This window comes from Acanthopagrus latus, chromosome 9, assembly GCF_904848185.1.
Source record: "Acanthopagrus latus isolate v.2019 chromosome 9, fAcaLat1.1, whole genome shotgun sequence".
Taxonomy (NCBI): domain Eukaryota; kingdom Metazoa; phylum Chordata; class Actinopteri; order Spariformes; family Sparidae; genus Acanthopagrus; species Acanthopagrus latus.
The window spans coordinates 7,589,186-7,614,848 of NC_051047.1; the positions used below are offsets into that span (position 1 = coordinate 7,589,186).

At 41.4% G+C, this 25,663-nt stretch overlaps 1 protein-coding gene across 3 annotated transcripts in view; it reads left to right on the plus strand.

The window, feature by feature from the left end:
* The window catches only part of klf7b (Kruppel-like factor 7b), a 121,279-nt gene that overhangs the window by 36,162 nt on the left and 59,454 nt on the right, over nt 1–25,663 (plus strand). For all 3 annotated transcript variants that reach the window (XR_005077114.1, XR_005077113.1, XM_037110590.1), the window contains exon 2: nt 11,227–11,878. Coding sequence is in view for 1 of the 3 variants with exons in the window: in XM_037110590.1 (XP_036966485.1) it covers nt 11,227–11,878 (652 nt within the window). In the remaining 2 variants the exon portion in view is untranslated. The remainder of the gene's footprint in view (nt 1–11,226; nt 11,879–25,663) is intronic.

Genomic DNA, 25,663 nt, shown 5'->3' on the forward strand with positions numbered 1-25,663 from the left:
GCAACTTTGGGCAAATCAGGACCATATGTTGGAACAACTGTTAGTAATTAGTAGTGTTGCATATGTGACGGTGTCTTGAGAGAAAATTCACTAGATGACATTGTGGAGAAGATGTTAAGATGCCTTGATTAAAATGTGTCGGCTTGGCAAATAGCCTATTTTAGAGGTACAATGATTATTGGTTAATTGAGTTGTTTGAAAAGAAAAAATAATTGATAACAATTTTGATAATCGTTTGTTGTCATGATTTTCTGAGCAAAAGCATCAAACGTTTGCTGGCTCCAGCCTCATAAATAGAGGGATTTGCTGCTTTTCTTTGTTTTTTATGACAGTAAATGAAGAGTCTGGTTTTTGGACAACATTCGAGGACGTTGGGCTCTGGGCACATACTCATACGCTCACTACATCCAGCTATGGTTTTCTCAGTTTGGTATGGAACACCTTCACTGGTCTGCACAGAGCACTGACATGAACTCCATCCAACACCTTTGGGACAAACTGGGCCACTGACAGTGAGCCAGACCTTATCACCCATCATCCGTGTTTGACCTCACTAATGCTCCTGTGGATTAATGTTGGAAATCCCTTTAGCCAGGTTGTAGCCAGCAACATCTGGTGGAAACAAAATGTTCCAATCACAGTTGGATTGTTCAGGTGTGCACGTACATTTAGGCCACAGGGAATATTCCTTGAAGCCAAGGTACACATGCTGTTCAGGGTTGCTCCACCGTCCGTCGAGAAAACCGCAGATCTGTGGTCAAAATAAGAGAAAACAGGTGTGTTGACACTCACCTTCAGAATAGAAATCATTAGTGTGGACATTCACCTTCTTTTCCAAGGGTGATATTCCAAGGCATTCAATTCCTCATTAAATTAAAGGTTAAATGAAAAGGTCGCTGCTTCCAGCATGATTTAATTCTTAATCATATGTTCAGCCTATTCTGAAATTCTCTGGTGGAGAAAAAAAAAAAAAAACTTGAGCTCTCTTAAAACATTAGTCGCCGCAACCTTTCTCTTTTCATGCATATGATTTAGAGAATTCACACTTTAAATGTGAGCTGATGGTGTGGTGAATCTGACACCATGTGGGTAAGGAGAAAGTTGTGCTAGTACAACTAAATGAACGTTAGCTGAGTGATAATGCACCCGTCTACATGTTATTGTGATCGGATTGCAGGATGTGCATTCGTAAAACGATGTGACTCGACACAGACGCCACTGCAGCAGCTCAGCAGTCGCAGCATCTTCACACAAACTGCACTTCAGTCTCTAACAAAGCACCAAACACACTCCGCAGCACTGATGCCTGCTCAGACATAAAGGAAGCAGCTCACTGCCAATAGCAACCGTTTGATATTGTACATACTCCCGAGCGTGCGGCATTACATATTCACACAAATCAGTTAAGAGTCATTATGCTCTTCTCACTCTCACACACACACACACACACACACACACACACACCACCATGTACACAGCCGCATCAGCAAATTAGTTGAATAAAGAGCCTCTTTTTGCCTTTTCTTTTGAGTGGCTAATTAGCCATCAGAGCCCGCTGTGTGGAGAGAGCGAGATCCATCAAGAGGTAGAGCTTCAAAGAGCAGTTTATGGAAGCCAAAGCACTTTAATTAGGACCTATTTGTACGCGAAAGCAAAGAGAAAAACATAATTTGAAGCCAAAAGCTGTATAATGTGGAGAGAAAATAAACACACGCAGATATAGAGAGACAGGAGCGAGCTGTAGGATCAGGCTGGAGCAGGATGAGATCCTCACAGGGAGCAGAGTGACACCGGAACATCAGCTTTTCTGCTGTTTTGATTCAGTGAGGAGGTTGAACGTACCTGTTTCACAGCTTTGTTTAAGTGAAGTGTTGTGTTCTTAATTTGTGTAACATGTAGATATATAGACCTGTCACCTGCCCCGTTCACATTATTCCTTTCAACAAGTACATCAGCCTTTACCACCAGCAGTTCATTTAAAATGGAGAACAAATTACAGAGCCGACCTCGCTGTGTATGCCAGCAATCTGTTTTCATTTCACAACTTTTCGTCATTGCTGCTCTTTGTTTGTATTTCTGTGGCGAAGCGGCTAACCACAGAGTAGCACCCGTTGTACAAGAATTGTCAGGGGATACGCATTGTGAAGCTGTTAGCATGGACAGAGTTTATTTCTCAAACGCTGTCCAGGACCTGGCTGAGGCAGGGCCTTGCTGTGACGAGTTTGCATCTTCTCCTCATGCCTGCTTTGGTTCTCTCCGGGTACTCTCCTGCCTTCTCCCGCAGTCAAAGCACATACTTCGATCACTCTGATTTGCCTGTAGATGTGAATGTGAGTAAGAGTCATTGTGTGTGTGTGTCAGCCCTGTGATAAACTGGTGACTTGTCTAGGGTGTACCCTGCCCACCCGCCCAGTGTCAGTGGGATTGGCTCAAGCCGCCCACAATGCTGTAAAAGATAAGCGGTTAAGGATAATGAAAGAATGAAGGACTGTTTTAAAATTGAAACATACTATTGACATTTCGTGTGATCTGTGTCACACACAGCCTACAAGGCAGCCACATGACTTCAGATTTTTTTCTGGAGGGTTTAAACAAGTCAGTCTGAAAGAAAACATTATTAAACTTGTTGGTTAAATGTCCATTATATTTTGCAAAGCAACTGGTTTGAGGCACATGCCGTTTTCTAATGCATTTCTAATGGCTAGATGTATCCACTGTGGTAGGAGTGGCGTGTATACCTGCATTCACCTGGGGATTTTTTCAGAAACCTCACAGTCGTCTGACAACTCATTGACAGTACTGATTGTGAAGTGTTGGCTCCTGATGTCAGAGTGGATCTCAGCATTTAAAATTGCTGAGCAAAAAAAAAAAAGGGGGGGGGGCAGAGAAAGTGAAAGCACAAAGTGTGTTTGTACAGTATCACTGTTCAGCTTGTCAAGCTGCTCCATGAGCAAACCATTCTCTGACATAAAGGCTTTTTTTTCTCTTCCCTGTAAGCGTGTACCTGACATTTATATCACACAATTCCCACCAACCGGCTGAGCTGCTGCTGCCTCATCTGTCTGTCTGACGGTTAACACAGATGTCTTAATCTTACAGTAAGAGTCGGGCGAGTCACTCATCACTATATGGAACGTCGCGAATAAGCACGGGCAAAGAATTATTTTAAAGCGTAAGCTGATACTGCGGTTAGTCACATCTGGCAGAGCTCTCTCTGGCTCTGAAGCTTAGGTGTGTAAAGAGTTTTAATAGGACTTGTGCTGAACTCTTGGCACTTGGCGGGTGAGTTGAGGCTCATTTTTGGGTGAAAATAGTTTAAATTAATTTTTCTGTATTGTGATTTTACTGCTATAAGTACATGCAATAATTTTTGTAACCTGCATCTACTCAACGCCTGAGCAGAATTAAAAGGACAGTTCACCCCAATTGCTATCAGTGCGATTTGTCCATCTACATTTTTGGGGAGTGAGTTGCAGAGTTTTGAATATATTAGCCGCAGTGATGTCTGCTTTATCTCCCTTAGAATGGAACTAGGTGGCACTCAGCTTGTGGTGCTCATAGCCCCCCAAAATACATCTGAAGAACTCAACAGCAGTGTCTCTGTCCATGAAATCATGACCCGGTTACTCAAGATAATACATCTCTACAGCGGTATCTCCAGAACATGGCAACTCACAGTAGAACAGTCTGGACATCCTCTGTTATGTGTAGGACATTCAAAATTGATGACCGTAAAACAGAAACTGCTGATATTCCTCTTGGTTTTCAGTCAGCTGTTCATGTGGCAAAAACATGTGAAGCAGATCATTACAAGAAGTGTCACTTTAACAAATCGTGTAAATGGCTTCATTTCACCATTGTCCTAATGGAAGTCACATAACCGCGTGCATGCAAACACAGACGGAGCATCTCCTGCTGAACCCACTTCAGTCTGTTTGCCGAGCTCCGTCCTCGATGATCTTTTGTCTGTCAAAAGCTCTTAACGTTTTTATCCAGAGCCCTCTGCTCTCTGCATTTATTATTAATGGACCTCAGCAGGATGAGAACACATACATACACACACATACACACACACACGCATACACACACACACACACACACACACACACACACACACACACAGGGCAGGCAGGATCAGCACATCATTGGGAGCTATTTTACCACAGATATTCAATCAAACACTCAAAATCTAAATGGAAAAACATTCATGTGGGAAAAGGGGCTGATGGAGGACAAGATTGACGTTTCCATTGTTTGTATCTGCTCTGTGTATGAAATAGATCCACGAGCTGTTCATACACAAATGTGGTTTACAAGCAAACAAAAACATAATTTAGAGCTTTTAAACTGAAGTTCAATCTGCTCTGAACAACCACAGCTGACTTTCCCTTCAGAAGTGACGCTGCATTTACTGTATTATGTCTATCTTGTTGATGACCTTGACCTCCAATTCAAATGCATTTAAAACCAGCCACGCTGAAAACCCTGAACTGAATATCATATCAATCACAGGGTTTTTTTTTTTTACAACTGATTGCCTGCACACATTAAATGCTGGTTATAAATAATTGCAGAGCAGCAGGAGTTTTCTCTCACTGGGAATCAACATTTCAAATCGTACTGACATCATTGCCTTGAGTTTTATATACTAAACACTACATATAGTGACATCACAGCACTTGCGAGCCTAATGCCATGAGGAGTCAGCCAGCCAGCATCAGTTGCATAATCAGAACACTTCACTGCAGTCAAAAGCAAAACACTATATGCTACATTCACACCAATCACTGAGGCTGTAATCAAGAAAAGCAACATGGGGAAAAAATATTCGCTACAGCACTTAGTTGTATTGTGAGCAGGTTAAAATGGGAAATGGGAAGCTACAATATCTGCCACAGAAGCATCAATAAACTGGTGGCCTAATGGCTGAAAAGCCTTTAACGTTGACAGTTATTGACAGATCCAGTATTAATACACTCTCCCCCAAGAAAGCAGGGTTGAAGGTCCATGTCTGACCAAGTGTTGTGGCTGATCTGTTTTTAAGCTACAGAAGTATGACAATATGACTTATGTAGGTAGTAGCATCGTTATTCAAACCCAACGCATTATCTTTGCCAAAACCTAACCAGGTAGTTTTTGATTCCAAACCTGACCAAAGCGAGACTGTTTCAGAATGTTAACAACAGTCTATAAGTCATAATATGTCTTAACATTTTAAATTTGGGCATACCAATACCACTGACCAAGTTACTGTATTTAACTAGATGGGAGTGATCAACTTGATGGTTGTAATCAACAAAGGCAGCTTGATCCATTAATGTGGTTTGAATAGTGGTAACCGTCTTAGAGTAAAGCATGAGCGCTCACAAGTAGGAAGAACAGGAGGTGTCTGCCTTCATTATAATCTGCTACGTGAATGCAGCTTTAGTTTTATTTTTATTTATTCACATCTAACTTCAGCCCACTGCTAGGTGGAGGCCAACCAAATCTGACACTCTCTGATTGAATATTTCTGACCACAGTGGTCTGTTGGATTTAGGTGACTTCTGTCCTAAAACTGTTCTCTTCCTGCTGTTATGCACCCTTGAACTCTTTCCAGTAAAGCAGATTTTCTCAAGCTCAGTGTCTCATTGTATGTACTGATGACTCAACCAGGAGCGCTTCATGTTCCAACAGTCGGTCAAAATCATCAAAAAGAAGTGTACTGGCTGCCCAGTGTGTGTGTGTGTGTGTGTGCATGCATGCATGCGTGTGTGTGTGTATTTTTCGATGTGACCTTTCTCCATATGGTGTGGGACTGAGCAGGGGGACAGGAGGTGAGCCCTACACATGCTATCAGTCTGAGCTGTTAGCCAGCAGCCACTGACACACACATACACACACACACACACACACACACACACACACACACACACACACACACACACACACACACACACACACACACACATACACAGGCTGCGGGCCACACATGTCATTGTTACCTGATATTCATGGTGTGTAGGAGAAACAGACGAAGGAGAAGGTCATACTTGTGATGTCAGAGGCGGTGTGTTCACTGCCAGCTGTGGATTTGATTGCCGTTCACTCCTCTTCCACAGCCTTGGGCTCTCTCTACCCTCTGTCCTCTTCGCCCACCTCCCACAATCCTCAGCATCAGTCCAGCCCCTACCAAGAGACACAGACCTTTTCTATTTTTGTAGTCCAAATATATAAACATAAATACAGCCTTCAGAATGCACCAACAGAGACTGTATTTACTGTATCAAAGCAAACTAATGTTCAAGTTGTTGTAGTTGTGTCTGAATACGATTAATGTTTATATCAGAGAGAGAATAGTGGCAAAAATGCAATTCTACAAAGACCTGGGAAGACTATGGAGAAAACATATTTTAGATAGTGTGTTTCCTTCAATCTCAAGAAACATTTCTCTTGTGTCAAGCAAGCAGCGATGGCCTGAATCCTTCAGTATGAAAATGTAATCACCAGTAACAAGAATGAACTGGAAAAACTGTATAAATTATAAATCAAATGCTCATAGTATCTCATATCTGTAGCTGTGTCAAACAATTGTGTTTTTGCCAGATTGACTGTGTTTTATTTTTTTAAAAGAAATGCAAAAATGTTTTTCAAAGCATAAAGTAGGTCCTTTTTGCAAATATCCATACTTTTTTACTTAAATGACCATCGTGTTTTCCAGCACCAACCACACAGACAGCATAATATATAGTTAAGATGGGACTCACATACACTTTTTAAACAAGACAAATGATTTGGTTTCTCAGTCAACTTGTAGTAACAAGTCAGGACTAATAGACTACAAGGTTAGTGGCAATACATTGATATTGACTATTGACTATAGCTCATAGGCTTGTGTTATAGTATAGCCAGAGCCATGTAGTACAGTAAACTGTGACGATTGGACTATATTATACATAAATATAATTTATGTTCACAATTTCTCTTTCATGGTCGTGTCATTTATGAGCTAGCATCCTAATTTTCTCCTAAGTGCACCAGATGGCCTTGAATCAAAATGGGCAAAATGTACTGTGGAAAACATTGCAGGGATATATGATCGATTAGAAAATTCTTCCATTATGTTTGATGTCTAGTTTATTTCTAGATTTCTGGTTTAATACGATGGTTTTCTTGGCAGTAGTGAGAGCTGTGAGGAGAGTACTGAAAGAAGTGTGGTGTCATTGTGTTCCTGATGTGTTGCCTAGGATGCAGATCTCAGGGGATAAAGGGATGTGACAGCCAAGCAGGTGACATAATTGATCTGTAACCTGTATCCAGAAGTATCTGATTGGTGAGCAGTGCCAGGTCACATGTAAATAAGTATCAGTTGTGTTCTGTGAACAGTGTATACATCTGTCTGTGTCATCCCTCTTTGTGTAATCTCTCATCTCTCTTTTATGTAATTTCGTAGTGTGTTATATGAAATACTTAATTTAAGACGAGCTGTAAGTTGGTGTTTTTGCATTTATTTGCATTATTGAGATAACACAATTAAAAGTTTAGTGCTTCCAGTCCTTCCTGGGATTTTGGTTTATGCTAAGTTGAGAGCTGGATCTGTGGAGTTCTATTTTTCCAGTAAAATTTGTGATGGCTAGCCCTAATCCAAGTGTCAGGAGATATTGGGACCATTGACAATGAACAGAGTAGACATTTGATCGTTGCAATTTTTCCAGAAAGAGATGAGGCTAGGTTGGTCCAGCGATTTTAAATCTCTTTGTATTCTGTTGTATGCCCCATCATTCTGCTATCCAAGCCATGCAGCTATTTTGCCTTGAAATAAAGCACTTTGCTGTTCAACTCAAGATAACCTGATGGCTCTCTGATACTGTCCAGTAATGGTTTCTAGATGCAATAGAAATAGTTGATCTAATTCATACAGAGATATAATGGCCGCCTTTAGCATGCCTGACCAGATATTATGTTACACAGTACAGTTACTAAAAGGAATACTGGTGCTATACAATCATACCAACCAAGACAGGGACAAAAGGCAAACCAGAAGGTTTTCTTCACAGCACTCGATACAGCTTTGAAACTCAGATTGTTACTGGGCATCATCTGTGCTTCTGTACATACATGCTTCTCTTTTTAAGTTCCCTATAAAGCAGTGTAACCCCCCTGGAGAGATATCTTTGATTTATATTCATATGCAAATTCAAAAGGAAAACAGACATTCTTTCAAGGAGAAGAAAAAGAGGAGAAAAGGAAAGAGTTTGGCTTATCACCATTCAACAGATGTTGAGACTAAATGTGTTGGTTTGTCTGTCTCATCACTGAGGCTGAGCAGAGCAAAGCTCCAGCGCTGGCCTGTCTGAATGGACCAAGTCAACCAGCTGCAGCCAAGAAAAAACATTTCTATAGTGTCTGTAATTTGCTCCCATGGCAGAGGTGGAAATCAGGATGAGACCCTTCAGCTGCCAAAGGCCTCTGGCCAAACAGAGGAAATTCATTTTCCAAGAAGATGCAGTGAAGGCACTCTGCTGCAGGACAGTACTCCCGCCAGGTAGCTGACGAAAGTGCTGAGTGGAGAATTACAGAGCTAGCCTGCTGTCTTCCCCCCTCTTTCTCTCTTGACAAAAAAAAAAAAAAAGAAGGAGTCATCACAAAAAGACAAATATTATAGGGGTTTTGTTTCCTTGTTTTAAGGATTTCATTAAATTTTTTTGAAATCTCTAACTTTTTAAAGCTATAACAGCTAAAGCTCATGTGTCTTATTTGTCCTGTTGGGTGAGGCCAGCTGAATTTGGAAACAATAACTAGTCTTACAGGCGTAAGAGATCAAAGCAGGGATCGGATCAAATAGCCCATAGTCGATGGGTTCCATGTAGACTACAGAAGTGCAGGTGTTAGTTGACGATGAGAGGGGGCAGGAATTACAGAAAACATAGTCGTTTAGAAAGGAGAGGTGTAGCCTTTAGGTTAGAAAAGTAGGTTAGTGACCTGAAGGCTTCTGACTCAATCCCCTTGAGGTAATGTGGCAGGTGCCCTTGACAGAGGCACAGAAGGCCAGCGGACCAAACACTGTGGTGTTGCTGGTCTGCTGCCAAAATCTGGAAATGTATAGATGTCTAAAAAATTCAGGTTAAGGTTGAATAAGCGCTTTAAGCTTATTTTTCCTTGTATTTTTCTCCTTATCTCTTTTCCTTCTCCTTTGTGTCTTCTTTTGACTTTCCTTCCATCATTGCGCTCCCCTCCCTTCCTCTGTCTTGCGATATAACTTCCATGGCTGGTTGATTTGGGTGAGCAGAAGGAAACAGGCAAGGCTTCCACAGTTCAGGGCTCCGGAGAGCTCGGCCAGGCAGCAACAATCAATCACAGACTAAAGCCCTCTTCTCTCTGGACTGCTGTGTGCCAGGTGACACGGTAAACAGCTGCAGAAATATAATGCCTACAGTGGGTATTTGAATTTATAGAGACGAGAAAACAGAGTCCCTCAAGAGTCTACAGTCCTGGAAAGAAAGGACATATATTGATGTCAGATATAGCTAGAGGCATTTTTGTTTGTTCAAACATATGACTACATTTTTTGGATGTATATGGATGGTGATGAACACAACATGCTTTGTGACTTTGGCTTCGGAAATTGCATATCGTGTTCCAGCTCCCAGAAACTGTTAAAACTGGTTTCTTTTAATCACCACCATGGTCTTTCTTTATCCTTATTGTGGGTGACACAATCCGCATTCCTGCCATTGGTGTCAAACTATTCAACTGATCTACCATACATCTTTATCTAAGTAGCTTGAGTTAACTTAACATTACCAGACCAAACCATAAAGGTGGAAGACTGGAGAATCCATACATTAGACAGCTCAGGAAAATGGAAAACGGTAGAACAATCCATGAGATAAAGGCAAAGTAAGTAATAATAGATTACTTTCAAAGCCTAAAGTTATAACCAGCAGATTTCCTGAATTTTATACTGAACTGTACACCTCAAAGGCCACTCCAGAACCTACAACTATCAATATGTTTATAGACAAATGCAACGTTCCAAAACTAAGTCAGCATCTCTAAAGAGTAATAGCACTTATAGTTGCCTTTGCCTTGGAATACATGTTGGAAGTAAATTCCTGTCAGTGATTACATGAATCTGCAGAAATCTCTCAGCTCAAATCCTAACAAACCAGATTTTATACTCCCTATTTAGCTTGCACAGAGGGACGCTCCCTGTCCCCTCGATCTTTGCCCCAGCTACCTAGCCGTTGGCCTAAAGCATCAGGCTAGACCCTCAGGTACATGGATATACCACCAAAGAAACAATCAACAGAATATTGTTATATGCAGATGATATCCTTCCATACATAACGTACCCACAATTTACTATTCCACAACTTCTAGACAAGATGAATCTGTTTGGAATATATGCTGACGTGTGTCTGCACGATTTAACATTTAAGATCTCTCTAGGAAAAAAAAACAAAACTTATCTGGGGGTCAAAGTAACAAAATAATACTCCTCTCTTTCCTAACAAAGTAATCCCTGACCATGGTGACCGATAAACACAGAAACATGTTAACAAAGAACAGACTGAGTGCTCACAGCCTGGCCATAGACACAGGATGATATAAGACAACATAACTACCAGCAGAGGAGCGACTGTGCCAACAGTGTAGAGGAATTGCTATGGAGACAGAGATGCCCTTCCTTACACAGTGCCCAAAAGGTAGATACAACATGAGGGAACCTGTCTGACCTCCTGATCTGCGCCAGTCCTCATATAGTTCATTTCTCATCATTTATGTATTATACAGTATGTGTATGAATTTAACCTGCACCTGCACAACAATTGATAATAAATCATTTGCTCATGTGATTCTTTTTCTTCTGTTTTCCTCACATTCTAGGTGTGGATGGGTTTTTCTTAACAGTCTCAAAAAAACTGGCTTTGAGGTGTCAGAGACCTGTTATGAAGGCCATGGTGTATAACTGTTGCAAAATGACTGTATGTCACTAGTCATGCAGTAGTCATATAGCTCATGAGGTCATATATACTGACTATGCTTGACTTGTGTCACTGAGCTATGCTTGCTGGTGTTTGTTTGACTGAAGAATGAATGAATAAAAAACTAATGGCCAATGGATATGTGTGCTGCCGGAATAAGTACTGCATTTGAAAGCTGTGTGAAACCTTGTCAGAAACACTGAACTAACAGGTGTAAAGAGTATTTATGTCTGGGTCTGTTTGCTTCTTTTTCTTACAGACATGTCTAGAGTTGGAGCGGTATCTACAGACGGAGCCCAAGCGATTCTCAGAGCTCTTTGATGAGGAGCTGGACTGTCTCTTAACGCCGGCCTTCATGCAGGGCGGTGACAGTGACGAGGACTTGATGGATCCCCTCCTCCCAAGTCTCCCTGACCAGCCCAGCCCACCTCCACTACTGGTAACACTCCCCAAGGTCCAGAGCAAAATTCTCCAGGTGCCCAACCCCAGCAAGACCCAAGTAGAGGCAGGGACTGAAACACTCACACCAAAGGACCAAGTCCTCACAGGAGTCAGTGCCGCACAGCTCAGTGCCGCTGTTACATCCCTAACACCACCATCATCGCCGGAGCTTGGCCGCCACCTCATCAAACCCACACAAACACTGACTGCGACGGCAGATGGTACACTAACGCTCAAACTTGTGGCGAAGAAGGTAGGGTTAGGGGCGGCTAAGCTGGTGGCAGCACGAGCATTACCATCGCCACCAAGCCGAGGAGGAGCCCTCAGTGACAGTGAGCAGGGAGGAGGAGGAATTCTGGGAGGAGACGTACCAGAGAACAAAAAGAGAGTCCACCGATGCCAGTTTAATGGCTGCAGGAAGGTTTACACCAAGAGCTCCCATCTGAAGGCACATCAGAGGACTCACACAGGTAGGACCTTAGTTACACTTATTATTATTACCTTCTGCACAATCGCTCTACATTAAGATGCTAACATTGAAGACTTTATTTCATGTCTGTGCTACAGCAATTCGGATGTAAATTGAAACCATGATCATGAGTTTGCAGTCCTGACTTTAAGCTATAATTTGAGGGTATTCACATGAATATTGGATGAACATTGAATGACTCCTAGCACTTTCTATACATGATGCCCTTTCAACCAAAATTATAACATGAGATTTTGTCCTCTTGCTTATTTGGATCTTTTTTATAAAGCAAAACTGTGTTGGGACCCATGCATGAACATGCAAGAAAACTTCTAGGACCTGCAAATGTATTTTCAAATTGCAAGCAACACTCAATTTTCAAAAATACACCTTTATATCATTTGTGATCTGTGTTTAGGCAGTGCTCAAAAACTTCTTGTCTGACATGGACCCTGGGTCCCCCAGATTCAAAGCAATGCATACAGATATGGAGACAGAGTTATATGGTCAAACATTTCAATGTTCTAGATCTATAATGTCTTGTTTCCTCAAGTGAAGGTCTAGAACATCATAATGTTTAACTTGCATCAAGATTCACTGCCATACACAGTATATTGACGTAGCCTAGTATGTAGTCAACAACCAACTGACTGTCAAATTGAATTTAAACATTTTCCTCTTAAAATAATGTGCTTGATTTTAGAAACAATAAATAGATACACTGTACTTGAGTTTACCTTTTTCTTCTTCAACTTAAGCTCCAATTCACAACTTACAGTCTCAACCAACATTGTAAAAAAAAAAAACAATCTCAACAAATCTTAAAAACTGAGCCATCTCTCTCCCTCTTACTTTATGTCCCACTCCCCCACTTTCTGCTTTTTTAATGAAAGAAATGAGATCTAACTTTTCCTGCCAGGAATTTTTAACTCTAGGCCTGTAATGGTGTCAGTGCTGTACTCGTTCACGTGTAGATGCTCATTGTGAGCCTGGAATGATATTTTGTTAAAATAATGTGTACAGTTGACAAAGCTGCCTTTATTTCTGATGCCCTTTATTCGCATTTCAGTGGGTATGTGTTCTTAAAAGACATGTGATTGGTCTCATAGTGGCACTTCACAATGTTGTAACTTCAACAAAGTGGTTAAACCTGGAGCTTTGAGAGAGGCTAAAGACATAACCCAGCACCTACAAAATTCAAAAGATACTTGCAGTATTTGAAGAAAACTGCACAGAAAAAACATCAGATTATCCGCTTCCTCTTTTGCTTTTCAGATGGTCCTCTAGATTTATTAATTTCCTCATGAGTCTCAGTACCAGTTCAGTGCCAAAAGGCCCTGCCTCGGTAATTGCCCGATGATTGATAGCCTGGTAATAAATGACATTGCGAATTCAGCCGTGTCCAACTGGGTCTGACATGCATCTTTAGCTGCTAACTACAGCTGCCCTCTCAGTGACCCTCAGACAGGATGCACACCAGGCTAATGTGTCCAGGAGCTGCTTGCTGTTAGCTTTCCAATGAGCGATCATGTAAGATGGGCTTTGGGTTGATGAAGGAGACATGGGAGAAGATAAAGATGGATTTCACTGACGTAGATTGTGATGAATTCATGATGTGCTTGTGTTTGAACTAAGGCTTTCAAGCAATTAAAAGTTGTATCTAATTATTTAAAAGCTTTGTGGTTAATACATTGAAGTGAATCCCTTATGCCAATGTTTGCCGTAAGTATTTTAAATGTTCCAATGCTATCATCAATTAGTTATTGAATCAATGAATAAATGGACATAAATGGAGGGGATATTTTAGGTGTAAAGTACTCCGATGGTTAGAAAACTCCTTGCTGAAAACGACGTTCTTTGTCAAGGGTTCCATCTTGTCGTTTTATTGAAATATATATGTTTAGGTATTTTTATGAACTTTCCTGACAATGTTTTATAATTTTTGACAAATAACTTAATTTTGTGCTTCAAAATGAAAAAAAAATGTATTAAATGGAATAGACTACAGTAGAATTTAGGACTGCTGTGTCATCCACTCAGCTTTGGCCTCTGGTGTTAAAGAGTGACACGGCTCTTTCCGGTATCTTCGATACTGATATTGGTAGTAATACTTTATAATCAGAAAACACAGTACAGCTTTCAAAGACAAATAAGTGAAAGTGCATACATACAAAAAGGTCATCATATATAATAGTTATAATGATATAATTTAGTATCTAGGAAGGTTACTGTATTCAGCCACTTTCATAGTTCAGGTTTGAGATAGATATATTTTTCTCAATTCAGTTCAGTTAAATAATTCATTCAGATAACAAGTTCCAATGGGCTCAATATATTATTTGCATGTCTGAATAAAGTATGTTATATTTAATCAGTTTGACTAAACTATTTATTCTACTCTATATTCCTGGATATTCCCTGCCTTTCTGAAAAGACTCTGCCAGTGAGCTCAGAGTTGGGGGTCTTGGTGCTGATGAGGCATTTCCTTCCTCCTCCTTTCCTCTCTCCTGCAGCTCTGTGTTCTCTTTCTCATTTTTTTGTATTTAAATAAGTTTGTGGCACTGCCACAGCAGTGAAGAACTTTCCTACACACATCACTCAACATTTTCATTTCCAGCGGTGAAGTAGCTCCAAACAGCACTCCTCTTGTGCTCAGCCATCACTGAATGTCGGATCAAACTACTGGTCAGAGTGCGTACCGGGGCGAGCGGTGCGACCACAATGTGCAAATTGTGCACTCAACACAACAACAGCACAGCAGTGGAGAGGGCAAAGAGAAGGCTTACATGTGTTCCTATGGCAAAATGTTTTTAGACAGCTCTACTTATTGATAAAATCTAAATAAATGAACACAACGTGTAAAACTGAAACTAATACCTTTATATCGATCCAGGTGACGCTTGAATTGATCCCTAAAAGTTGAAAGTAGTTTCGATATTTTTGGATTGATATAACTACATAATTCTCTGTCAGGATTGTGTATACCCACTTTTCACTCACTCTGATGCACATCTCCATTACATTGTTTAAGGGAGATATAGGTAACTGCATACTTGTTGATGCAACCGTCACTAAAGCTAATCTAGTTACTCAGGGATTTACCCTGTGACAACACATTAGTTAAGGTTGTATGGACTACGGCCGTTGGTAGCTGTTGTTGATTTTGTTCAAATATGACAAATTGTGATTTTATGGGTTATTGTGCTTCAGTTGATGTGGCTAAACTAGCTAATATCTGCTAATGGCAGTCGCCATTTGTTGCCATAGCAACAGCAAACATCACATAATGTGATTAATGTAGAGTGAAGATTCAGGCTACATTGTAAATACAGATCCCTTGCCCTTGTATTCAGCTAGGTATGCAGGGTTCTTGCTTTCAGTGTGACAATGCACCTTGCGGAGGCTGGGAGACCTGTTGGATGATGGCCCATTAAGTGAACAAAAAGGTCCACTGTAATGCTAATTAGGTATGTAGTCACAGTAGCCCTGATGGCCCGGCCCTGCTGCTGCTGTCTGCTACGAACAGAGAAGTAAAACGTGTCATTTTATTTGACAGTGTCCCTGTTTTGGGAAACGGATAGAGGGGAAAACCCCGCTGCTCTGATTTGCACCAACAAAGCACCTGATCACACCTCATTTTAAGGCTGTCGGTCAAAAAATAGCAATGACATTGTGCTGCACTGTGCTTATCACTGAATATGGCACAAAGATGGGCCCTGGTGCTGGAGGATGGCTGCAGGTTATGTTATTAACATGTTCCTCATCAAAGATGAATTACTCACCCACCCACACCCCATCCCCTATTAATCAGAATGATAGTTCTTATTACCTGCCCAGTCCAATCAGAAAACTGAGATCCACACACTACATTACATACACAAACATGCACCGCAGTGCTCCTCCTGCTCCAGTTAAATAGAGCACTTTGCTCATATACAGTCAAACAGAGTTGTTGTCATCATCTTTATTGATTATTGATCACTATCAAAGGCAAACTCCATGTAGAAAGATGGGAATGTCAGTAGCTTGGCTGTGCTGATCAATAAAATTGCACGGATATCCACATCTAGGTTTTTTTCCTACCATGAGACCCCAGAAGCAGTGGTGCCCCCAGAACATTTTCACAGGGGTAGCCAGATGGGGCCAGTGAAAATTTTAGGGTGGCACACCAAATTGTTCCCCCTTGTGGCAACTCAGTTCCAGGCTGTGGCTGTGTTTTGCATGGCCCATGACCCTCATGACTCCATTGCGATCTAAATCCGAGACGTCAATATGCCGGAAATTGCGTGAGATGGTCGGAGATGTCGATGACCTGCACTGTTGTGTGACCCACAGCCGGGGAGTTTTAAAACCAGGAAACAGCTGATCACAGCAGTCAGTCCATCACTTCATCCGCGGACGTCAAAATGAGCAACTGGACAGCCGCTGAGATCCAGGAGATGCAGCGTCTCCTCGGTCTCTGTAGCTGTCTTCGCTGTCCGCTTGTTGTTGTAACGACAAGCTACTAACGGTTGCTGCTTTCAAATTAAAAGCCCCCCGCTAAGAACACAGTTCTAAACTCCAGTGGGATGCAATGTAAAGCTCTTATTTTGAAGACAAATTCATTGTCTTTCTGACAGAGAATGCAACGTACTTTACCTTCAGCCTCCAGTCAGTCCCCTGACTTCAGCATCATCCACACGTCTTGAAAATGAGTTGTAGAGATTTTAGGAAAGATGTTTTTATCAAATTCAAGGCTCCCTTTAAGCAATAATCTCAGGTACACGCCCATGTCCTGTTCATAACCCCCCCCCCAAAAAAAAACTCTCCGGTTTTACGCGATTCACGTGAATGACTCAATTGACCAAGAAAATGGCGATTATCGCAGAAAAGCGACAAGTTTGCAGGTCTGAACGTCACCTGTTTTTACAACTTCACTGCATTCACAACTTGCTCCCTGTTCCACACTTTCAGGTGAATGATCTGTTTCTGAGTCTCCTTCATGCCGTCTCGGCTACATGGTCATCAACCTCCCTACTACTATGTCTGCAGTTCCACCACTGTCGACTGATTCCTTTCTGTGCTTACTTTCTTATTCGAAAAATGAGAAGAGGTTGTTGGTGCGACTGACTTTCTCTTCATTGTCTGCAAATTAACATGGCAGCCATGCACATCACTGTCAGCAGCACACACGTTGACTAACGGTAACGTAACTCTCTCTCAGCTGTATGAAAATCATCATAGAAAGCCACGATAATACAAAGGCTCAGGCTGACACTGCTTGAAAACTAACATACCATACCATTAACATACCTAACGGTTACTGCCAGCCTTAACTTATTGCCAGCCGTGTCGGTGGACTGGGACAGAGAGAAGATTCTGGCAACCGAGAAGTCGGAGAGGAAACTAGAGTCAAAATGTGTGAGGCAACTGAGTTGTGTTTAAAGTTTAATAATTTTGGCTTCTATTCAATTTAATTTAACTTTGGTCAAGTGATGCTATGGTGCCCAATGTGCACTGTTTCTTCCTCTGCTTCTTGCGCTGACTTTCTGGCTTAGAGGCGTCATTGCCTAGAAGGTTTCTGTAGATATGGCCTAAGTCAATGAGGAAATAAAACAATGTGTCTGGTTCCACGCGGTTAATCTGGCCTAATTAAGGTGAACACTACACAGTTGTTAACAAAACTCTTAGGAAGAATTTTACAACACTGTAAAGTTATAACAAAGACAATCACTTAGTCATTTGATGTGACAATCAGCAGATAGAAAGTAGAAATATGGGATTCATTTTGCAAAATAATCTTTGCGTTTGCACGTTTGATTGGCTAAGGCAGCACCTTTTATTCAGCCAGGTTCGACTTAATTGCTATGTGATTGTGTGTTTTTTGCTGGAGCCTGCTTTGTGAGCGCCCCCACTGTGTCAGTAGAATGGTCTGACTGAAGTTAATGAAAGGGCTGTGCTTTTTCAAGCAGTGTTGTCTCTCTGAACATGACCATAAAAGGGATTTTGTTTTTTAAAGTGGCAACCAGAGACCACATTCAGACCACAATCACAAGAAGACCTTAAAATAGAACCAATCACAATATTTGTTTACAATGAAAACATCAGCATCATATATCTTACATACAATTTAATTGTCTTTCTTTTCATGATGTTATGTTGGAATTTTATACATCTCATTCATCAAAAATGCTTGTTTGAAAACTCTCAAATATGAATAACGTTTTTACTAACGGATGGAACCTTAATTTACCTGTTAAAGAAGATGGCAGATTGAGTTTACCTAGAACTAGCAGTTAGCTATGAGATGTTGCTAATTGGGTAGATTCAAATCATCAAAAATACTAGCAATGCAGCAGGGGTGTCAGATAGGTCAGACCACCAAGTGTTCCAGTTTTACATAACTCCATGATGCAAACAAGCACCAATTGTTTACCAAGTGACTGTTGTTGTTAGCATGATGTCAGTGTTTCCGTCCACAGAAACCTTTATGTAGAAGTGACTGAAACCAGTGCACCACAAATGTACATTATTAGAAATCCATTCACCAGTTTTCAAGTCAATTTTTTTTTCTGCAACGGGCAACTCAGCCTGAGTAACTGAGGCTGAATCCATAACTTATCTGCAGCATGAGGCCTGTACGGACTGATACCACCTGAAGCTAGCAGTCAACTTTAGCTTAAACCGCAGCATCATTTACAGTATCTATAATGGTTCATGGCCTCCAGTTGGGGTTCACCAGGATTACTGTTCATCGCTCGTGGACCTCTAGTGTATTAATACTAGCAACCTTGGCATCATTAATCCAGCGTGTTACAGGCTTATATGATCCCAGCAACCATCGCCTGGCTTTAAGTAAAGCATGACATTCCAGGGCAGCTCCTGGCATAGCCAGGGGGAACTCACAGCTGTAACTTTATTATAGCTAATCCAGGCTAGCTTTCTGGTAGCCTGGCTTCTAGCTGCAGTATTTGTAATCTTGTGATGATTCTATGGTCGAGTCATGATAACAAACGATGAGCTTTTAGTGGCAGAATCATTCACTGAAAAGGAGACAGCCCGAAGACACTGCAGCTTCCTCACTGTGTGCGTATGTGTGTGTGGTATAAATGTGGGGGTGGAGTATTCCCTCCCGATCTGTTCACTACAAGCGCAGCACTGTGGTTTAATTAGCTTAATCCTCTTTTTGGGTTATTATGACCATAAATCATTGAACATACATGTAGGGAGGGATTAACATAGCACACACTACAGGGAGGAGCAACTACAGAAGGCCTGCACTGCATCAATACACTTGCTGTCACAAAGTGCACACCAGAGGCCGTTAGAAAACATCATTACAGTGAGTTCTGTCAGAAGGATGTGCTGAAATTCCAAATAATGTATAATGTACGTGATGATATTTCTCTGTTTATGTCCAAAATAATATCTCTGCAGCACAGCTTTGATATGAAAATTCATTTTCTTATATGAAAATGTCCAATTAGGGCTGAGTTGTAATATTATTAGATGTACAAATTAATTCAGAGTATCTCTTAAGCACTCAGAGCTGTTCTAACCCAGAGCCAGAGTTTTCACAAGGTTTTTACATTCTCTCTGATCTGGTTGGATCTCTAAAAACTGTACATGGCTCATAATTGCACAGCCTTGGCATCAGAGACAGCAGAATAGATGAGCAGTTTTTGATGGCATGTAAGAGTGTTTGTCCATAACTCAGGCTTACCTGGACCTGCAATTACATTTTTGTTAGAGTGTCAACTCGGTGTGCGCATCCAATTTTGAACCAACACACAAACAGCTTTTAGATTTCTGTTGTATAGCATTTTTTGAAGTGCATAAGCTTTTCAGTGTCCAGTGTTCAAACAGCAGTGAAAGCTTCTGACAGCAATGTCGCAATGTAGGATGACGTTTAAATGCACCATCTGAAAGCTAATGTCTGTGAACACAGATTTGTACTTGTTGGCAGTCATAACTGATTTATATAGCATACACATTTTATTTCATTCTACCATTAAACACTGCTTCTTTGCCACTACACTGTTCTCTAACAGTTAGCGGTTAATTAACTACAAATCATGTGCGGTTTATGTTTTTATCATAGATTCGTTAAAAATGAATGTGGGCTTCATTTTCAGTGCACTGGTTAAATGTGACTGAGGCATGTTTTAAGAATGAGCTCATTGATTTTGAATAAACCCATAGATCCCATAGAGCAACATTACATTTTGCACATGGTTTTCTTGAAGGGATGCAAAAGTGTAACTATGTGACATTATGTAGCTTGTGGGTTAAAACATGAAAAACCACTGGGCATGGCAACTCCAGCTTGAGTGTGACTTCTAACTTGAGATAGCCCTCCACACACACACACACACACACACACACACACACACACACACACACACACACACACACACACACACAGTATATACCTCCATACTCCTCTACACCCACTGGTCTCAACCTCCAACCTGCTCTTTCTCTCTTTCTCTCTCTCTCTTCTACTTGCTCATTCAGTTTGGGTTGCCAAGCAACTGCATCACACTCTTCCATAATTGGTTTGTGGCTGGTTGATTGTCCATGCCTGTTAATCTCTCTCTCTCTCTCTCTCTCTCTCTCTCTCTCACCCAACCACCCCCCTCCCTTTTCTCTCAGTTGCTAGGTGACTTTATCACGCATCCTTGCCTTGCTGTGCTATAATTGGCTGCCGTCATGGTTGCTGTGGCGTCAGGCCCGAGCTGGCCTTGCCTCATTCCCCCACCAATGTGTGTGTGTGTGTGTGTGTATGTGTGTGTGTGTGTGTGTGTGTGTGTGTGTTTGGGGGGGTCCTATTGAAGGAAGATGGGGTGCTCTGGCCAATTATTGAAGACGGGTGTGAAACGGCCGCCAGTCTGGCACCTGCGGCCCCCACTCATACCACATATCACACACACACGCAGGTTGAGAGTGTAACATTTCTCCAACAGGATAAGCTGTTAAGTGGTTTGCCATTGTATGTTGAAAATATTGGTCCTGTACTGAGTCCTGAGTGAGAAGGACTCTGTGGAGTGAGTAGGAGGATTCACACATACAAACACTACAGCTGAAGATTCAGCATGGATAGTTTTTGCTTCTTCGCAGAACTAGAAGTAATCTGTCGTAGAATCACATTTTTCTCAGCCTTACCTGAGGATTGTGGGCTTTAATTTTTTAATTATAACATTTTTAAATGTTTTAGAAGTCGCAGTTGTAGCTTCAAAGTCAAGTAACGTCTGTGTAGGTTACCTCTTTTAAAGAAAAAAATTCTTGTCTGTTTGTGACTGTTGTGGTCTCTCCCAGATAAATTAATCTCTTTTAAAAATCATATTTAAGATGAATTCAAAACAACAAGAATTGACAAAATAATTCATCTTTACCACACGAGCCAAACTGTTATGTCAGGATATAATATTAGATATTAGTAAGAACATTTATTAATTTGATTTTAATATTTAACACTTCTTGCAAGTATATTATGGATATTTCTGTTTATTTAATATAGGCGAAATCTGTAAAACAAACAGGAAAAATAATGTTAATTTACAGATATTATTTTACAGTGTATTGATATCAGCCTTTAAAAGATCAGTGTCATTTGGATTCTTCTGACCACGTTCAAGTTATTGTCACACTGACACTATGTTGTGACTGTAGAGCTGCTTGAGCACCAAGTTCCTCATGCTCTTCCTGGGGGATGTGACACATGCTGCTAGATCAAGTCTCGGCAGTTTGTTCTTAGTCTCCCACAGGGTCTCCAACTCTGTCCTCCTCCCCCAAAGGGAGGCAGCCTCGCTTGGTGTCTGAACCTCAGTTTGTTAATCTTAATGGGAAGGAGCAGTAACTCACTAACGAGGACTTCCTAAACACACAGCTGGCCTGTAGAGGAACCTTATATTAGGGATTTAGCAGATCTGACATTCAGGCCTGATGTTGGCCACTGGACCAGATATCTTAGAGGGGAAAATGTATAAACCGATCTGATTTATTAGCTTAAATGATCCCATTAATGCTTAATCTATGCCATGAAGAAAACAGTGTGTGTTTTGTGACTAGCTGGAGCAAGCTCGAGTAAGACTGTCATCCATTTATCCACTAGCACTTTTAGCCAAGCTGAGCTGTGCTGATTCCATCACCAGTTTTACGGTACAGAGTTGAGCCGAGTTGAGCCAAGCTGGCCGCAGTCAACTCACGTCTGTACAGGAAACCTGAGAGAGGGATGTTTTTAAGAGTTGGTGGGTGCAGTTCTTAGTACTTTTGTAGCTTCTGATTGAATCTCTTCAGTTTCTCTCATCCCGATTTGCTCTTTCAAACATCTGCTGTGCTTTACTGTTTCAAGACTCAAGTTTAGTTACTGCTGCTGAAAACACAACATAATGCTGCCTCTTAATAAAAGCTTCTAAATGACTAAATAAATGTATTGAAGATGGTGCAGAAGGAATCGGAAATTAAACCTGTCGGTAACTGACTTACCAAGGAAAATGGCGTCATCATTTTTATTGATAATGAATGATAATTACCACATTTGCAGTTCTAAAACATTGTCGGACAGGTTTTTGAAAAAGGTATTGATAATGATGCATCAAAACCAGAGACATCATAGCTTGGCTTAGCATCTCCAGACTAATTTGCAGACACATATTAGTCTACATTCATTATTCAATTTCCAAGGTCCAAGGTCCCACTGGACATGAATGGACAGACACCCAGCCAATTAGAGCAACAAAACATGTCGGGTTGTCCTGATCAACACGTGAAAGCTTGGGCTGGTTATATGTCCATTTTCAGGAAAAAAAATGTCAGTCTGGTCATAAACAATCTCATACTACCCCTAAACACTAAGGTGAGAAACAGACAATGCTGTAACAGAATCTTATTTGATTAGCACGGCCTAGTTTGACAGCTTGTTCTAAGTTTGGTGAGCCAGGTGAACTGCACTAGATGGACCTGATAGACCTCTAAACAATCAGAGCAGAGAAAAGTGCAACAAATAACTTTTTCAATTTGGATCAGTGATGCTCCTCTGTCAGTCATGGTATCAGTTGTGACTGGCCCACTAGGAATCACATCAAATGGAAAGTCTGTCTGAACAGGAGGGAGACCAGACACATCTACCAAAGCAAATGAAACATGAGTTGATTCTTCTGCTTCAGAGGACATAAACATCATACTTCTTTATTCCAAGCTGGGGAAGTTCCCTTCTTAGACTTGATGCATGCTGTGTTGTTTACAGTAACAGCTGAAATGATCTTGTACTCTACTTTGCTAGAATATTGACATAGATGACCATTCAAAGTAAACCTGTGATGGCGGTAACCAATTAACCACGACAGCTAGTGCAATGGAGAATAGTTGAACGTTGGTCCTGCCCCCCAGCAAATTGGAAACTGTCGACGAGGCAGCAGAGAAAGGCCTGTCTGTCTCTGAAAATGGTGGTGAGACGGAAACAAAACCCAAATCCCTGTTGTGGAAAAGACCAACCGACAGCACGAGATTTGACTGGAGAATTTGAATATGCAAATCCAGGAGAGCACGTCTCGTGATCTGGAATTCCTGTAGTGCGCCAACAACTGCGTCACCTTGTAGCCACATTGTATCTGCGGATGAAAGATGACTCCGATCAAAGAGACACAGACACCAGGGGGAAACCAAGGAGAACGGGGCATCATTCACATTTTGGATGTTTCTGTTGCACATCATCTTTTACTCGTGGTTGCATCACATTGCACTCAGAGCTGCTCTCCTCTCATGTGAAGGTGTACTTTCTACGGCTGCTTTTATTCTGGCATGACGATCCAAGTTGGCAACTTTAGGCAATTAAAGTTGTGAAAATCAATCTCACATTCAGTGCACCTGCTGGGGATGGAGAAGCCGTGCCTGGAGTGTGGTTGGGACTTGTAGGCTAGGCTGAATCAAAGCAGGAGGCTGAACCTGAAGATGTGTCTGCAGTGACATTGTGAACATTTATCAATGTGTCTCCATCAACTAGTGCATGATTATTATTATATTCGATTGTTCAAAAAGTAGCAGCAGTAACGCCTCTGTCTGTCTGGATAATCATTTCAATTCATTGCTTTTCAGCTGAAGTGGCACTTATCTCGGCTATCACTCTGAATTGCCATTTTGTTTTCACCTCATTATTGGTCTGTCATCACCTCCATTTTGCTGCTTTCTGTTTGGGAAGGTCTCTGAACTTCCTGAGCTAATCACAAAGTGACCTAACTGTTCCACCAATCAAACAGCATTAGTGGTGGCTAGGAGCTGTTAAACTGTATGGTAATTGCTCTGGCTCTTGTTAGTCTTGCCAACTAAGTTCTGATGGTCAGGGAAAGAGACGTCAGTAAGCACAGCACCAGATCTGTTTGAATCACTGTAATATCATGACTTGAACTGGTTTCTTTCTCAGGGTTTGTTGGCCCTTGTGTACACATCCTTTTCCATTACACTCAATTTTGTTTCCACCTTATTGTCAACTGCTTCAGCTTTCACATTAGTTCCACTTTGTTTTCGATTGGTCTGCATTTGTGTTTGTCTCCTTAAGAAGATTGGTGTTTGCTGTGATGGCAGTGGAGGGGCTGCTGGGACATCTGGCTAACTGACTGTAAGCTGCTGTATCACTCCCCATTAGGAGTCATTAAGACCCAAATTATAGTTAATACCCCCCAGTTCACACATGCACACACACACACACACACACACACACACACACACACACACACACACACACGGCACAGAGTGACTCACATGGGGGTCTGGAGTTAGGTTTGGCCATGTTTTGTCAACACACTGTGTGCAGTGGAGAGAGGCCTGCGTTAGGAAGTGTTTAGTCTTCATCAATATTTGAAATTGAGTTGATTTTAATTACAGTTTGGTTGATGTTGGGTCCCAGAGAAACTCCTTTTCTATTGATTGAAATTATGCTACTGAGTAAGTGGGAGCCCAGACTATGGCTCGGACCCAGGGTCGTCAGCAGAAATGTTGAAACTTGTACCACTTCAGTCGCAAGGCAACACAACATCATCAAGCACAGGGCTTTAGAAAACTCAAGCATGTGCATATTTCTGGCAGATTACTGTCTGTTACCTACAGTCATCCTACTGTTTAACAACAATGGATAAAAGCATTGTCACAGTAACAACTTTCGAGACTTTATCTGATGTAACTGGTAACTGCTGTGGAAACTGGATGACCTGGTATGTAAGTCATCCTCTCACCGGTACCTGTGGCACAACATCACATATCATAGAAATGTATAGTTGCTAAGGTGCTGATCACTGGAAGTAGACTGGCAAGTAGAAAATGTCGCGCCATCTGTGGCTCGGTTTTCCTTTTCAGTCTGATGACGTTTCAGCCCTTGGGGCATCAGCTTTGAATGATGTGCAGCATCACAGCCACATAATCACTGCCCTGCCATTTCAACCAGCCACCACTTCCAATCTTTGAGGTTTCAAACCAAAATGACAAATAAGGTTGTTAGCACTTCAAAGCATTTCTTTCTGCATTACATACTTATGCCCGTGTGTTGACAACTTAATTAGCTGTTTTGTGATTTTTGGGTTGGAACCCATCACCCTCATATGACTTTTGAGTTGAGTATGCCATTTCTTTTGTTTTCAAACCAAAATGACTACCCAAAATACAAAGATTCACAAATGATCCTTCATGTGATGGATCAGAATAACTCTGAACAGCTCTGAGGTTGAAATGGTGAGAAATAAAACATTTAGTCTGCCAGAGAACAGAAGGATAGATTTGTGTGACAAACATGTCAATGCAGTGTGATAAACTGTAT